The sequence below is a fragment of the Pipistrellus kuhlii genome, unplaced genomic scaffold (assembly GCF_014108245.1).
Source record: "Pipistrellus kuhlii isolate mPipKuh1 unplaced genomic scaffold, mPipKuh1.p scaffold_m20_p_8, whole genome shotgun sequence".
Classification (NCBI taxonomy): Eukaryota; Metazoa; Chordata; class Mammalia; order Chiroptera; family Vespertilionidae; genus Pipistrellus; species Pipistrellus kuhlii.
The window spans coordinates 59622496-59639122 of NW_023425584.1; the positions used below are offsets into that span (position 1 = coordinate 59622496).

General features: G+C 37.9%; 1 protein-coding gene across 4 annotated transcripts in view; it reads right to left on the minus strand.

Annotated features, from left to right (window-relative positions):
* GUCY1A1 (guanylate cyclase 1 soluble subunit alpha 1) overlaps positions 1-16627 on the minus strand; it is a 45177-nt gene that overhangs the window by 8977 nt on the left and 19573 nt on the right. For all 4 annotated transcript variants that reach the window (XM_036424209.2, XM_045576428.1, XM_036424208.2 and 1 more), the window contains 5 exons: positions 12764-13137; positions 9489-9550; positions 5864-5922; positions 3267-3976; positions 1321-1806 (listed from right to left, as the gene is read on the minus strand). In XM_036424209.2, coding sequence (XP_036280102.1) covers positions 1321-1806; positions 3267-3976; positions 5864-5922; positions 9489-9550; positions 12764-13030 — 1584 coding nt within the window. In that variant the 5' untranslated portion in view covers positions 13031-13137. The remainder of the gene's footprint in view (positions 1-1320; positions 1807-3266; positions 3977-5863; positions 5923-9488; positions 9551-12763; positions 13138-16627) is intronic.

The window sequence follows — 16627 nt, forward strand, 5'->3', positions numbered from 1 at the left end:
TTCTGCTGAGAGAGGAGACATTCTCAGGATAGAAACTGTCTACACAAAAATACAGCAGATTCCACAAGAGGCCATCAAGCTTAACCTAACCAAAGCCAATTATTTTACTATCTGTAATTATCCATGAGCCTATTTTTGTCCCCAGGGATCATAGCTCTATCTGGAATTTCCTGTTAGAGTTTTTAAAGGAAGTTTTATTTTATTTTCTCATTTTGTTTTTACTTTTAGCATCTAGACTGAAAAAAAAAAAGCAGGGTCTTGTATATTCCCATAAATAATTTTTGTTTCTCCTTAATCACTTATCTATTTTGTATTGGGTTAAGTTCTGAAATGCCAGATTGTTGTGTGGCAAATTAACAGATGATTTCAAACCACACAGATGAGAGGCGTGCTCTGTGCTTAATGATAATGTCTGAAACAGTGCAAAATGCATTATGTCAGTAAAAAATGTATATAGTTTTACTTCTAAAGGCAGAGCATGAAATCTCTTCATTGGTGCTTTTAAAAGTAGCCAAATACACGTTGGGAACAATCACTGTGCATCCCCAGTGCCTAGAGAATGATGCAGGTACATCCTGGGAACCCCCAAAATCCTGCTGCCTGATGAATAACAGATATTATTTACCATAATATTTAAAACAAAGCTTATAGGACATATGCATGTTATCATTAATATTATAAACTCTTTGGGTAGATAATATTTTCTCTGTTTCACAAGTGAAACACATCAGGTAGAAACAAGATGTGAAGACAAGATTTAGGTATCTCTGCCCTCGGCCACTCTAAAATAAAGCCTTAAGTAGGTAATTTGAGTTTCTGCTAACTGGTCATCAAACGTATCATGTCAACCCTGAATTGAATTAATCTATTTAAATACTATTTGTGTAATCCTCAGGTTTCTTTACTTTTACAGGTACAAAGGACAAACTTTCCCTGTACAAGGGATTCTCTGAATTACACCATGCTTAACAACTCCACTCAGTTCCCACAGTCAAGTGTCATGGTCAATGACTTCTAAACTTCACCTGCTCATGGGTCCTATACCCCATCCTCCACGCTGTCTATCATCCCCCCCATTCAATGCTTATTCCTTAGATGATTTCTCATGGAATCATCTCTTTCTCTGAGTAGATTCAGAGCTATTTCTGGCTGGCTAACAGCCAGGCAATTAACACACAATGCCTACTCCCAGGATGTGGCTCCCAGGATGGCCCCACAAGGACAGCCTTTCGTTTGCATTATAACTCAGATCCCTAGTCACAGTGCTTTCTCTCAGTGACTTTTGCCTGGAAAGCGGGCATCGTCCAGCTCTACCCTTACCTTGTAGACATCCAGCTCTCCGCACTGCTGGTCAAAACGGGTGTAGAGCGCGTTGAGCATGGTGATGACCTGCAGCGGCGAGCACTGGGAGCAGATGGCCGTGAACCCAACAATGTCCGAGAAGAGCATGGTGACATTACTGAACTTCTTGGCTTGCACGACCTGCCCTTGCCACAGCTGCTGCGCCACCTCGGAGGGAAATATAGAGCACAGAAGATCGACCGTCTTCTTCTTCTCCTCCTCCAGGGCTTGGTGGGCTTGCTCCAGCGTGGCCTTCAGCTTCCCCAGCCTCTTCTTCAGGCCGTCCTGAGCTCTGGCCTGTTCCCCTATCAAGACCACATCCCTCAGTGCATTGTGAATTGGGATGTCTGAGAGGTAGAGCCCTCGCCCTGTAAAATCTTCTAATCTGTCCACACAGGGTGACCCCAAGAACAAGATCGCATTGGATTCAATGATGTAGATCATTTGGCCTTTGAGGTCCATAACCTGTGAAGCAAAGGAGAACCAATTGATGCGATTCATTCAAGTTTCCAACATTTTTTTTGGAGACAAAAGGAAGAGGAAGTATAGTGACAATCCCTTTGTATTGAACTTGATTTTTTTTTTTCTACCTATTGACCAAGATATATGTTTTCTTATAGTTCCAGTTTACTGTGAGTTCTAAAACGTGTGCAGCTATTTGAAAAGTATACTTTACACGCAGATCATACTTTTCAATAAGCGGCGCAAACAAAGCTTCTTTCAAAGCCTCCTCAGTAAATGGCATGTGCCTACTCCCTTTTGAGAGGAGCAGCCAGCAGAAATGATTGCGCCAAGGGAGCCTTGAGGTAGGCGAGGCTTCAAGTGATCATCCTGGATCACAAGATTTACTTGGATGAGTGTGGACAAATACATACATGTGTGTGGCTCACTGCGGCAGAGCCAAAAGCAAGCCAAATGTCTTTCTCAGAGCCGATGATTACATAGAGGACAACCTTACAATGAACACGACGTAGCCTTTGAAAAGTGAAACAGACCTATATCTAATGACATGGGAGGATGCCCAAAATATACAGTTTGGGGGTCGGGAGGGGGGAAGAAGTTGTAAATAGTATTATTTTTTGTTTTAAACAAAAATCTATAACCCTCATGTTTTATTTTTACAGTTACAATTTTTTTCCCTGTACAAGCATACTCTGAATTATAGCATGCTTCATAACTAATGTCATTGATTTTTTGTTGTTGCTACAATGGGCATATTTAATTAATACCAAATTTTTAAAGACCTATCTATACAATTTTTATGATAAAAAAGAATAAAGCTGTTTTCATTTTGGGGAACAGTGTGTCTGCTGGGGTTATACATGACTAAAATCAATATGCAACATAAGCCTCTCTATGCATTTTGCTGTACTGTTGACTATGACTTAGCAAACTTTGTAACCTAAGAGTAAATAATTACCAAAGTTCTCTACCAGGAGGTGACAGAACATTTCTCCCCACATCCTTTAACAATTAATCAAAATGTATTGATTTTTTCCAATTTATTGAATACTGAGTAAAAAATCTATTTAGTTGGCTCCTATAAGAAAAAAAAAGTAGTTTTGTTTGTTATAGAAAAAGACCTCTTATTCCAAATTAAGTCGACTGTCTGATGATGACTGAAAATGTATTTTATATAAATATTTTTATAATTCAGTTGTAAAATATGTCATAAAGATTTTAAAAGTTACACTGCATTCAATGATATTTGTGAAGTAAGAGTCAAGTAGAGAAGAAACACATGCAGAAAGGACCTTGCTTTAAATTTATTCCAGCCTTAGAAATATTCTAGAATTGTTTTCAAATTAAATGTTTTAAGAAAACATTTGAAGTGATGCATTTGCATTTGTACCACTTTTTTGTTTCTGGTCCTTAAATATGAAATAATTGATTTCATATTCAAAATACTATTACGTTTCTCTTACCCTTGAAGATTTATTCACAGAGTTGTCCCATCTCCTCACTCGGACCACAAATTGCAAATTCAACATAGTCATGATTCCGCTAAACGTCTGGTTGACCTTTGGAGTGAGAATATCAAAGTACTCTTCAAAATTCGGCTTTCCTTGAAAGTCCCGCCTGTTCATCAGCCTCCTGATGCCATTGCCAAATTGCAGAATTGTCATGTCTTTGTCAAACATGAAATGGAATGGGAATGTCTTACAGAAGAGAGAAGCAGGAATGACCAGGGAGGACTGGGGCTTGCCTGGGGACAGGGATGGCTTGGTGCTTGTAACGTGAACGGAGTATAACAAATAGGGCTGATTGACAAACTCGCTGCCATCATTATGGAAGCAGGAAGGCATTAATGACACTTCCACTTCGGTTTCATACAGGATGTGAGCAGCTGCCTTAATGATGCCTGGAAGAATCAGGGATGTGATCTTCTTAGGAAAGAAATAGTAAACGTTTAAGACTTCGTGGTCCTTATCCAGACAGAGAATGGAGGCAGCCTCCCGCCTGCCTTTCTTCTCTGCTTCTTGGCAGTGGCTGCTCTGCTTCAGAAGGGTGCTGAAGCTATTTAAAAAATCTTTGAGGGTTCCTCCCACCACACCCAGGATGTGTTCATCTTCCTCATAACATATTTTAAAAATCTCTTCACCCAGAGATGCTTTGATGCTCTCCTCTGGAACTCCTGAAAGCAGATAACACATTTCCTGTGATGTCAAATAGGTCAGTGTGGTAGAACTGTATTGTTACAACTATTGTAAACATTGTTTTATTTGATGATTTCATTCCTTTTATATCTGGTAGTAAGAATCCCAACCCAAGCTGAAACCGGTTTGGCTCAGTGGTAGAGTGTCGGTCTGCGGACTGAAAGGTCCTGGGTTCGATTCCGATCAAGGGCATGTACCTTGGTTGCGGGCACATCCCTGGTGGAGGGTGTGCAGGAGGCAGCTGATCGATGTTTCTCTCTCATCGATGTTTCTAGCTCTCTATCTCTCTCCCTTCCTCTCTGTAAAAAATCAATAAAATATATTAAAAAAAAAAAAGAATCCCAACCCAAACTAACCATCTATATTCTAATTATCTACATAGGTGAGTTACTAAAATTCTGGTAATTCTGACTAAAAATCCCAAGTCATTTATTTAAAAAAGAATGATCACCCAGACAATGTAGCTTAGGGCTAAGTGTTGACCTATGAACCAGGGGTGGTCATGGTTTGATTCCTGGTCAGGGCATATGCCTGGGTTGCAGGCTCGATCCCCAGTAAGGGGGAGTGCAGGAGGCAGTTGACCAATAATTCTCTTCTATCATTAATGTTTCTATCTCTCTCTCCCTCTCCTTCCTCTTTGAAATCAATAAAAAACATTTTCTTTTAAAAAAAGAATGGTCAGTTGAATATAATGTACAACATTTTATCCCCTTAAACAGCTAGAAAAGGACAATAGAAATTGCAGGATCAGGTCCATTTCAGAAAAAGCTGTCCCACCCAAGTCCATTCTGATGAAAGGGTACTGCCCACCTTACAGGATCTCCAGGAGTGTAAGCTTCAGACACAGGAATTAATTTGAAATCACTGGCTATGAAACTAAATGTTGTCATTTTTTATTAGTGATGACATAAAGTATTTTTTTTCTGGGTATAATGGCATTCTTGTTATTGTTACTCTAATAAACATGTGTTTGGAATATATTAATCACTTCCTACAACTTCTTCCAGAACCTCTTTTATTCTTTCAACTCCCTGTACCCATTCCTTTCCACCTGTAACTCAGGAAGAGCAATGGTGCCTTCTTTATGCCATTGTCATGATGTGTGGGAATGGTGTTTAGAATAGTCCCTGGCTTCTAAGGACTCACTATAATAAGTCGGCCATAATCACTACCATCATCATTGTTATTATTAAAATCTTAACATCTTGTACGTTCAGAAAAAAATGAACTTGTTGGTCCAAGTACTCAAACTTTGAAAAAGGTAGTAGGACAAAGGTACTCATCTACTTTTTTTCTAAACTAATTATTGATATGAAAACACTGTTAACACCTTTCCCCATATTATTTCAAACTTTTAAAAAATTCTTTATTTTGCCTTGTGAAGTAGGATTTTTTATGCATAAATAAGGAACACGTAGTTAACTTTAAGACTGTATACATGTATATGAGTCAGCTTTCCAAGCAGCCTTATCTTGTTCTCAGCAAATGAACATTGTTCAAAGAGGAAATGAGTCCTGGGGGTGGGAGGGTGGGGAGGTTGGAGGTTGGGAGGGGGTCAATGTGGGGGGAAGAAAGGTACATTTATTAAAGATAAATTCCAATAAAAGAAGAGAAAATACTTAAGGTCAAACAAAAATATATAGTATGACAAAGAGTTATTGTTTATGTTAATACATAGATTGAATAATTCACATTGGACTTTTCCAGCTAATAAAAATAAATATTTTAGGAGAAAATGTTAGTTTTACAGGTAATTTTTTTTTACTAATAGAAAACATTAGTTTACAGATAAAACATTAGTTCTATAAGCATAATTAATTCCTAATTACATATACTAGACAATTAACATGAAATAATTCTATTACCTGCGGCAAGTGCTTCATCTGCAATTATTTTTTCAAAGTCTTCTCTTTCCACAGTTTTTCTGAAAATATTTCAATATCTTAAGTTATAAACTGACATGTGAATGTCAAAAGTTCAGATTATAACAAACAAAAATCATGACAAATAATTTAAGTAACTTTTTCTGGAGAGACAAGTCTTAACTATCAGGTTTACAGAAAAGGAGCAGTGACCTGTACAGACCAAAGCAGTGTTGAAAACCACAAAATATATATGAATATGGAGTGTTTCATCATTTATTATGAAGTACTTGCCTTTAATTGAACTGCACTTAAGTCAGTAGTCAGTAAACCGCGGCTCGAGAGCCACATGCAGCTTGATAGCCACAGTTTGCCACTCTGTTGACTAATGAGTTTGCCGACCACAGACTTAAGCTAATACTATAGAGGTCTACACTGGCAGGGAACCAGGAGTATAAAATGACCCACAAGAAGAAAAACCTACATACTGATGGATTTAACTTTTAAGTATCACAATTTTTTCCTGAAGTGAATATACAGTAAATTCTCTACATTTACTTTATAAACATACAGTAAAGTCTATATATTTAACTCTCAAACATCTTTACGTTAAGTCTTATCCTTGATCTTATATAAAAATGAGTAACTATTCTTTTAATCAATTACTGCACTGGTTCCTGTAGCATAGAAGTTGAAAATAGCATACATTTTGATTAATAGAAGGCTATAGTGATTTCAACTGGACAACTTGCTGACTCATGTCTGCCTAATTTTTTGTTGATTTCTGATAGTGATGACTGATCATAAGCAAATTTGCCAAACTACAGAAGCATATTAAAAGGCACCCAAGTTCTGTTTGTGGTTCAGTATGCCATTGGACAAGCCAAGTGTACAAACAGCATGAATTTAAAAATTTTAATAGATTTCGAAGAATATGACACATGTAGAGAAGTTTCAAAAGGGATTATTTTAAAGAAGGAAAACCGCTCAGTCCATTATTTTGCCACATAAAGGGATATTGCTTATAATTATTTAAAATACTAGGTGGAAAGATTTTCTTATTATATTTTAACAGGTTGAAGAACACTAACTGATATTATCTAGTTTGACTTTAGAGACCCCCAAACACTTTGATATATAGTACTCCTTTATAATAAAACATCTGTATACTCTATTGTGTGTTCACCACCCAAAGTCTAGTTTTTCATCATCAAACCCCTTGATATATATTGCTTTGTATTAATCAGCCTTTAATTGGCTCATTTTTTGTCATTTAAGCAACTTATTTTTTCCCCCTAAAGAATGAGAGCAAACCTGCTCAGAGAACTATAATGCTGCCAATTGCAAGCAACCATGATATGAGATATGAGCAAAGTAAGTCCAAACAGCACATAGTGCAATTCAAAATAAGTCCCCTGTCTTCATCTTCAAAAAGGAGGTATAAGTTTGAATGTGTGCTATACACACACCAGCCATGAATTCACACATATGATGATGGGAGATATCAGAATGGTTCTACTAAAACCCATTCACTTAAAAAATAGATGGTGGTGGGTAGGGAGCTCCAGGACTCCATCAAGGGACAGCTTATTATTTAATATATTGGTCTTTTGCTTTTAAAGTCACATAAGAGAAGAAGCAGTCTGCAAAAGGGTGGGAGTCAGGTGTGTTCAGCAGTTTGCAAAATGAGAGCAGCAGAAACAGCTGTTGCCTTGCCAAAAAGATGGTGGTGGTGGGAGACCCAGGCACAAAGAGCATATGCAACAATTTAAAAAGACAAAGTAGAGAGAAGACATTTGGCATATCAACAGGCACTCTTGTTAAAAAAAAAAAAAAAAAAAAAAAAAAAAAAAAGGGGGGGGGGGGGGGGGGGGGGGGGGGGGGCTCATCTTATTTCAACAACTGAAAATTACCACTAGGACAATTTAGAAGTATGATCAGCGCTATAAAAAGTCAGAAAGTGGTTAAAGATTTTTCAATATTTGCAAATAAAATATTTTTATTTAATATTTTTTTAGTTTTGAGGTCTTTAAAAGAGATATGCTGCTAGGAACACATCCTGAAGGAATGTCTGCCTCTAGCTTAGGAACATTCAGAACACAAAGCACTGAGATTTTGTGTAAACTGGCTGTCAGGGACTTAGGCAGACAGACACAGTAGCACAGCTAGGATGACTTGTGGCTATCTTATCAGCCTGACTGAGAATCAAGGTCAGGGGCTCTGGAATACTTTGCATATCGCTCCTGTAAACAAAGCTTCTGTCAGACACACGAATTCACTCTCTCTCCTTGGGGCTGTCTGGGACCTCTTCTTGGCAGCCTGCTGCCTGCAGTCCGGGACCAGTTAGTCAGCAAGGAAAATTAAGCGCAGATAATCCACAGAACAGATTATTCACTCATGAATAGCAGGGAGATGAATGAAGTTATAAAATACCTCTGACAATGGTGTTTGTTTGCAAAATTTCAATGTTCAACTCTGTAAATTTGAACTCCAGTATTTATTCTACCATTGGCAGATTGAATAGTCCTTGGCATTTGAGAGGATCGAAAACAAGGCCAAGTAAAATTATCCACCAACAGTGACTGCACCAAGATATAGTTGAAAAATTAACTATATAAATTAGATTACTTTTTAAAATTACCTTATCTATTTAGCCTCTACAGAAAGCTAGCTTATTATAGATTAAGCCTCTACAGGAAGCTAGCTTAAATAAAATTTCAAAGACATAGTACAAGAAAAAAAGTATGAACAGAACTGATATTTAGCCAGTGCACACCAGAATAACCATATTAGTTATTAAAATACTAAAAATTTTCCTAAATATTAATAGCTGCTTCCCCAAGGCCCCTGAATCCACTCCTTCACTCCCGGCCCCTGCTCCCCCATCCTTCTTCCATTTCATTTTCTCCTAATGCAGCACCTAAAATCTAATCTGCAAGGAGGGAGAAGTGGGGACAGAGGGGGCACAGGAACCCTGCTTCAACCTTTTAGCAGTATTCTTCACTCAAGGAGTGTGCACCGAGTGTTTGGCATCCATATCTTATTTTATTTTATTTTATTTTATTTTTTAATGTTTTATTTATCTTTTTTTACAGAGAGGAAGGGAGAGGGAGAGTTAGAAACATTGATGAAAGAGAAATATCAATCAGCTGCCTCCTACACACCCTCACTGGGGATGTGCCCCCAACCAAGGCTCATGCCCTTGACCAGAATCGAACCTGGGACCCTTGAGTCCACAGGCCAACGCTCTATCCACTGAGCCAAACTGATTAGGGCTGGTATCCATGTTTTAGTAGGAAAGAAGAGGCCTATGGGAGCTTGTTCAAAGCAGCATTAGATAGCAACAACGTTAAAATCATGGGCTCTGAAAAAACCCAGCTTGGAAACTCAGTTCTGCCTTTTCCTAAATCCCTAGAAAATCCTAAACATTTTACATAAACTTGAGCTTAGTGATGCATAACATGTGAAAATGCACTTGTTTTTTGGAATAGTAGCAGCTAAAACAGTCCAGTTTTTGGCATAGTGTAATTATTTAAAATACATGGATACTTTCAGCAAGGGTTGGCTATTTGTAGTGGCCTCAGAGATGGTAGTAAGAAGGTCACACAAATAAAACAGCTCAATTTACCTGCTTTCTTTGATTTTATGTTTTGCCAGTGTCCTCTGAAGTGCAAAGTTCAGCCGCTCAAACTGAAAATTGAAAAAGAAAAGTTGTAAACATTTCCTTAAATAATTTACTTGACCATATGTTTTAATCCTTCTCCTTGAAAGTTTCTTGTGAAGAAGCGGCTATGTTATCGCTGTAACAGTACGTGTCATGAATGTACACTTTGGAAAGTGGGACTAGTTCTCCATGGGTTTTTCAAACTTCGGAAGAAGCAATGAGCTCAGACTAATTTGAGTTTGGATGTGAGTTTGTGGGCCTCAGGCTTTACCAGCCATGGGTGATTTCCCTGACAGCCACAGACCAAGGTCAAGGTGAGTTGCAATAGAAATAGAAGATTCGAGTTTGGCCAAGTCAGGTCTTCCATGAAGGAATTCTGGGTATCACTTCCTCTGGGTCAGGAAACCCCTTTGGATGAGCTACCAATATGTCAGTGTAGCTCAAGCCAAGCCAACCCCTAGTTCCTGTCACAAATCCCACACCCAGCCATGTCAGTGACGCCTTGCCCTTAACTCCACATGCATATTTATGTTTCAAGTATCATTTACACCCTCAGGTCTAGAAAACTCTAGCATTATCTGTCTCTCCCTTTCTTTTATCCTTTGCATCCAATCTGTTACCATCATCAGTTGATCACTGATTTGAAACAAATCTTGGATTTCCCCTAATTTGTACTATTTCCTTTCTTTGAACTAATTATCTTCACCAAACACAAATAATTTTACTCTCTTTTATTGATTTCATAAATTTTCCTTCAAGATATTGCATATAAGCCTCCATACTTTTTAAATACTTGGCTCTCAATCTTTCTTAACAGCTTGTTGTCTCTAGTTAATAAAGGGAAGGAGAGCATTGGTAAATAGAGCTACCAATTTTTTTTTTTGGCAGAGCATATAAAAATCATATGTACCTACATGATATACATAACCTCTAGTTCTTTCTGTAGTTTACCCAGAGGAAAGTGGTGACTTTTCTGGCTCTGTTCCAAGTTGGGAAATTCCTTTCTCCTTAAGCACTATTTATATCTCACTTAGAGTTTCCACTGGTTAAGGGAGGCAGTGAAGTTCAGCAAAATAGACCAAGCTTCTGATTTAATAAAATAAGTCATGAAGGGGACTTCCATTATAGAGCTTCAGAAAGATTTAAAATTTCTTAGGAAAAAATGCAAGTGCCGAAAAGAAATAAAAGAAAACTTAAATGTACAATGTTGAACAGCTTCTCTGACTGGTCCGATAAAGAGAGGGAGGATATGTCTGCCTCAGGATGAAAGAAAGACTGGCAGGTTTGTGGATTTTAATACTCTAGCCAAAACAACAAATCAGGTAATGATGTCTGATTATCTAAAATGAGAACTATAATATAGTCTATCCAATGGTATTTTGAATCTCTTCCTTTGGATAACAGATAGAATTGTTATCCAAACAGTAGAAGAATTAAATGTCTACCTTAACATTTTTTTTAAATGCTGTTTAATTAAAGGCATGCAGATGTTTGGGCAGTTGATGGAATAGTCTAGATTATTATTACTCAGTCCAAATGTATCCAACATTAGGCCATTTACTGTTATAAGGCAAATGACCTCAATTGTCATAGAGGAGTTCTTGTGAATAATAGCAACTGTACCCCTTCTACCCCTTAGAATTCTTATAGCCTTGCCTTTCCGTCTACTACCTGACAGCATTATCAAACCTTAATGACTACTTCTATGAGTTCACAAACAACAGAGATTACTCTAAACAAAGACAAAGAGTACAGTAAAACATCACTTATATTAGTATTTGGAATGTTTTAGCATCTGGGTGACTTCTACTTTAGAAACTCAAAATCTGTCAGACAAAATAATGAAGCCAACATGGTAATGACAAGACTCAGGAGAAACATGGAGGCTCTCCGGATTCTCCGCCATCCCCATCATCCCCATCTGTTCCCCTCTGGGCACCTCACTCTTTCCTTGGAAATGAAAGTACCAACCACTCCCCATACTGGGATGTCAACCAAATCCCTGACAAGGGCTACGACCCTCATCCCAGCCAAAGCTCGCTCTCTGGTGACTAGAGTAGGATAAGAAAATTAAGTATTTTTATTTCAAAGGCAAAGTATTTTTGTGATGATACTATATTCAAAATTAGTCCCTTCAATTTTCAGTTAATTCTACTTCAAGCTTCAATTCAAGATTCTTCTTTCTCACTCACTGGAGCCCATATTGTTTGATAGCAGAAATTGCTCTAGTCTTCAAAAGCTGTGTGACTTCGATCAAGTTACTTAGCTCCCCTAGTCCTTGGGGACTACCTCTGAAATTCCTTTTACTCCTAAAAGTCAGCAAGTATGTGGTTCTTCAATGCTTTGGTATTGAGTCAATTAAAAATTGCCGGTGGATTATGATAGATGGAGTCTAATTCTATCAATGTTCGACTCCTAGGTTATGTGAGTTTGTATAAAACTGAACTCGGATGGAGGGAAGAAGATACCATGGAGACTTTCAGCTGCTATTCTCTTTAGCCCTGCAGGGGGAGAGGAGCTCTCTACATGCCTCTTCTATTCCTAAAATATTTGACCTAATAAGGTATATGCTCTATTCCCAGTGTTCTGTCACCGGTAGATTAACAGAAGATGCTCCATATCTCAAAATGATATTAGGCTGTGCAGCTCACAGAGCTATTTCAAGAAGTGTTTGAACTAACAACTCTGACACCGAGGACCAGGTCAAGCCTGGCCCGAACAGAGATTTCAGACTCAGACACAGCAGGAAAAGGGAGATTTCCCCACCTCAACAAATTATCAGGGGATACATCTTACTCTTTGGATTTAGAAGAAGAAAACATGACAGAAAAGAAGCTATTCTTCAAGGAACTTGATTTGAAAATAATAGTTGACAACTACTGGTCAATTATGGTATGGGAAGAGGTAAGGATCACTTCATGTACATTAAAACTCTCCAACACAGAGACTAATATTGTTTCCATTTTACAGATAAGGAAACTGGTGCTAAGGGACTAAGCAGTTGCTCAAAAGCTTGTCAGAGTGCAGGATCCTTTCGAAAAGAATTCAAGATGTTAAACATCTTAAGAGAAACACAATTTAAGACGATGATTGCTTTAAAGGAATGCTTTTCTGTGTTTCCAGGAAACATCTATCAGAGACTTGAGAGTGAGAAAGCACGTGTTTACATTTTCCTTAGAAAACCATCATTTTACAATTTTTAAAACATCAGTAAAATCCTGAACAGAGCAAGCACTCACCTCGGGGAAAATCAGTTTGCAAATGCTCTCTGCCAAAGTGTGAAGGTAGACTCGGCTCCGACTGGTCTTTCTTTGAGGGTGAGTTCCTTGCACTTTCTTCTCGGGGGCATCCTGACAGACGTCCACTCCTGGCAGGGAGGCTGGGCAGCTCTCTGCACTCCCCGCCACCTCCTCTGCTGCTGGCTCTTTAGGAACCTGCCCTGGGGCCAGTAAGGAGAAAGGACACTCCCCTGTGATCTTGAGATCCTTCAGCTTCGTACAGAACATGGTGTCCGTGGCGTCACCCTGCTGTGGATCTCGTCCTGGCGAGCTGCTCTTCTTGTGTGGACAAATGGAAGCCACGATCAGATCAAGGACACTGGCGATGGGAGTGTCTATGGGCAGTAGAAAGTCAGATCAGAGAGCAAGTGACTTAGTGAACTTATGAAAACAGAAAAAGATGGTGTGAAAAAGCAAAGAACACATAGTCATATTGCATTTTTCAAGTTAAAAAAAATCTGGTGGGAATTTCAATTATAAAATGGATGGAACATTTGGTAAAGATCTATAATATGTGTGCATTTTAGTACACTAGTAAAATACTTGCTTTTAATATTTCAATATTTTTCAAATGGAAAATAGTTTTCTCCAAAATGCCCTTATTTACACAAGCTACTGGTGTCCATTTTTATAATCCTTTTGGGCTAATTTGATTCCGCATTGGTGGAATAGTATGGTTTTAAGACAGAAGCCAAATCGGAAGGTATGTTTAATTAGTGCTCATACTATGACATTCTCACTATGCTATCATTTCTGATAAATCAGAATAGCATGAACTAATGTCTCCCAAAACATATCCAAATACATATACTTGATGCCTAAGTTCATATTTTTTCAGATCTAAAACATTGAATATATACTTCAGAACTGAAACACTGGTTGTAAGTTGAGCTTATCAACAATTCTAATGATCTTGATTAACTGGGTTCATCGTTCTTGGGGGGGAAAACATTTAAAAAAAGAGTGGGAAAGAGCCTATGTTTACTCTCCCCCTTCTATATGCCTGGGAACTCTGTACTTATATTTAAGACTCACAGGAGTTGTTTGATCCTCATAGCAACCATATGACACAAATATTCTTATTCCCAATGAGCCAGATGCTTGAAAGTTTAGGTCATTTACTTTAGTGTGAAATGCTAGAAAGTGATGGAGCTCGAGTTCAAATGCAGGTCCATCTCACTCCAGAGCCAATGCATTTTCTATTAACTCAAGCACAAATTATACTAGTTTCTAAATAATAAGGCTTAATTTAGAAACTAGGATTAGTTTATCTTAAAGGTGGCTTACAAGTTTATATTAAAGCGCCAACAAGAACATAATTCTCCTGTTCATTGGCTGGTGGAATTTGAATTATCCAGGATAGAGCCTTATACTTCCGTCTTTTAGAACTAGAGTTCAGCTCTTTTCTTTCCTATGTGCCTTAATGCTCTTAATATATTCTTAATATGCATAAGCAGTAGCTTTTAATTTGTCGCAGGTGATTTATCTAGTAAGTTTAGAGCAATGGAAAATTCATTTTCTGAACTGAAACAAATAGGAAACCTAAATTCACCATCTGACAACCTTTGGAGTCTCATGGCTATTAAGTAGGTGAAGTTGATGGATGCTGACAGACCAAAAGAAGCTGTCAGTATTCTCTTTTATTCAAAGTCATACCCCAAATCTGTGATCATACGTAATTTATGAATCTTTAAGAAGGTACAAGGAAGATCCTATATATTCAGGAGCAGAAAACATTCTGCCAGAATAGAATAGGGAGCTATCTCAGAGGGCTACTGAGTGTCTCAGAGGCAATTTGGCAATAGGTGGAATGGTTACTTAGACTCCGAAAGACCTAAAAATTTAAAGCTCTCAACTGCATTCCTTGGAAGACTCAGTTCTACAAAAATTTGTTTCTCAGGCTTTAAAGCATATCAGATTAACTCTACCACTATTTACTACTTCCTATCCTCATGTAGGTTTTAGATCTGTGGTCAGCAGGCCTTTCTATAAAGGGCCAGAAAGTAGGTCTCTATCACTGACTCAGTTCTGTCATTTTTGTATGAAGGCCATAGCTGCAAAGGAATCAATACGGATGTCCTTCAATAAAAACAGGCTGTAGATTTGCTATTATACATAGGTTGTAGTTTTCTGGCCCCTGGTTGTTCAAAGCTGAATAAGTTAACTGAAGCATTTTAATCCAAATATAATTTTGACAATAGGACAAATTACTTCCTCATCTCCCAAAATATAACAACCTCTGCAGATCCAGTTTTGCACAACATGAAAGTAATAAAAGAGATTATTCTAGAAGGCATTAAATAATTATTAATTTATAATAAACATAACAACATTATTTTATATTACTTTCCAGGAAGAAGAGCTATAATGACTGAATGCCATGATTTCAGTTATATTTTGATGTAGCTACAGCAATCACAAGAAGAAAAAATTAGAGGAAGAATCATTAGAATTTTTTAGGGTATTCAAATAAAAGGCAAAGTGATAAAAAATAGAATTCTGATTATAGGTTGAATGTAATGAAGGTATATAACTACTTCCTAAAGTAAGTTATTCTTAGAACTTTAATACTGGATTTAGAAGTTTGCTATAATGTCATTTAGGATAAAGTTTTTCATTAGCTTAATCTTCTCATTAACAATGGATTTCAACTCATGTCCTGAAACTGGATATTTTAATTCTCATCTTCCTATTCAGTCTCACTGTGGCAGGATACAACTGACTACCCATCCTTCCTTGAGATTCTCCCCTATCACACAGTTCTAAAATTTCCAGAAAATGTGCCTAACACTGTTTGTAATTAAACTAAAAACAGCAACAGGAAACAAAGTTGTACGTACTTCAAGATCAGTTAGGTGTTTAGTCTCATTAAATCACACATGTATAAACAAACTAATTAGCATTCTTCATCTGTTCAACTGATGAAATTACACGGTGAAACAGATGCACGTGGTGCTGATACCTTGGAAACCTATGTTTGTCTTATGTTTGCCTGACAGGAAGACAGAACGGGTTCCTCAACCCAACCAGTGATGTTTTCTACATGCAACACTAGTGGTAACTTCACAAATGACTTGGTCACTTGCAACCTAATACACAGCTTGTGATAAATATGAGAGTAACCTGTGAAGGAAAAAACACATTAACTATAATAATAAATTTGGTGGCAAAGGCTTGGCAAACAGTGGCCCTGTGTGTTCTCAGACATCCAGGGAAATATTTGCCATTCCCAAAGTTGATGATTAAACAGCCTCCAAATATACTGAATGCTCTCTCCTTCTTAGTAGTAAGTGATTAACTACTGTGGTGAGAATAATGGTCCAGCTATTGGCCTCATATTAATAACCGAGATGCTTTACTGTTCGGGTAAGGGGCCTCTTCATCGTGTCAACTCTCAGAGATTTAAGCACAAAAATCTTTCTTTTCTTTTCTTTTTTCTACAAGTAAAATGACCCGAGGAAAACACCCCACAGGTACTCTGACACACAAAGCATGTTTTACAAGAGCAGATCTTAAATTAGAAATGATGTGTGTGTGTGTGTGTGTGTGTGTGTGTGTGTGTAACCTAAGAACTAAATCTCCATATATCTAATGATCAATGTCAGACCTAGCACCTAGTCATGCAAAAATCTGTGCTTAAAGATATATAAGCGCCTAAACTGGTTTGGCTCAGTGGATAGAGCGTCAGCCTGCAGACTGTAAGGTCCCGGGTTCGATTCCAGTCAAGGGCATGAACATTGGTTGCGGCACATCCCTGGTGAGGGGTGTGCAGGAGGCAGCTAGTCGATGATTCTCTCTCATCAATGTTTCTAGCTCTCTATCCCT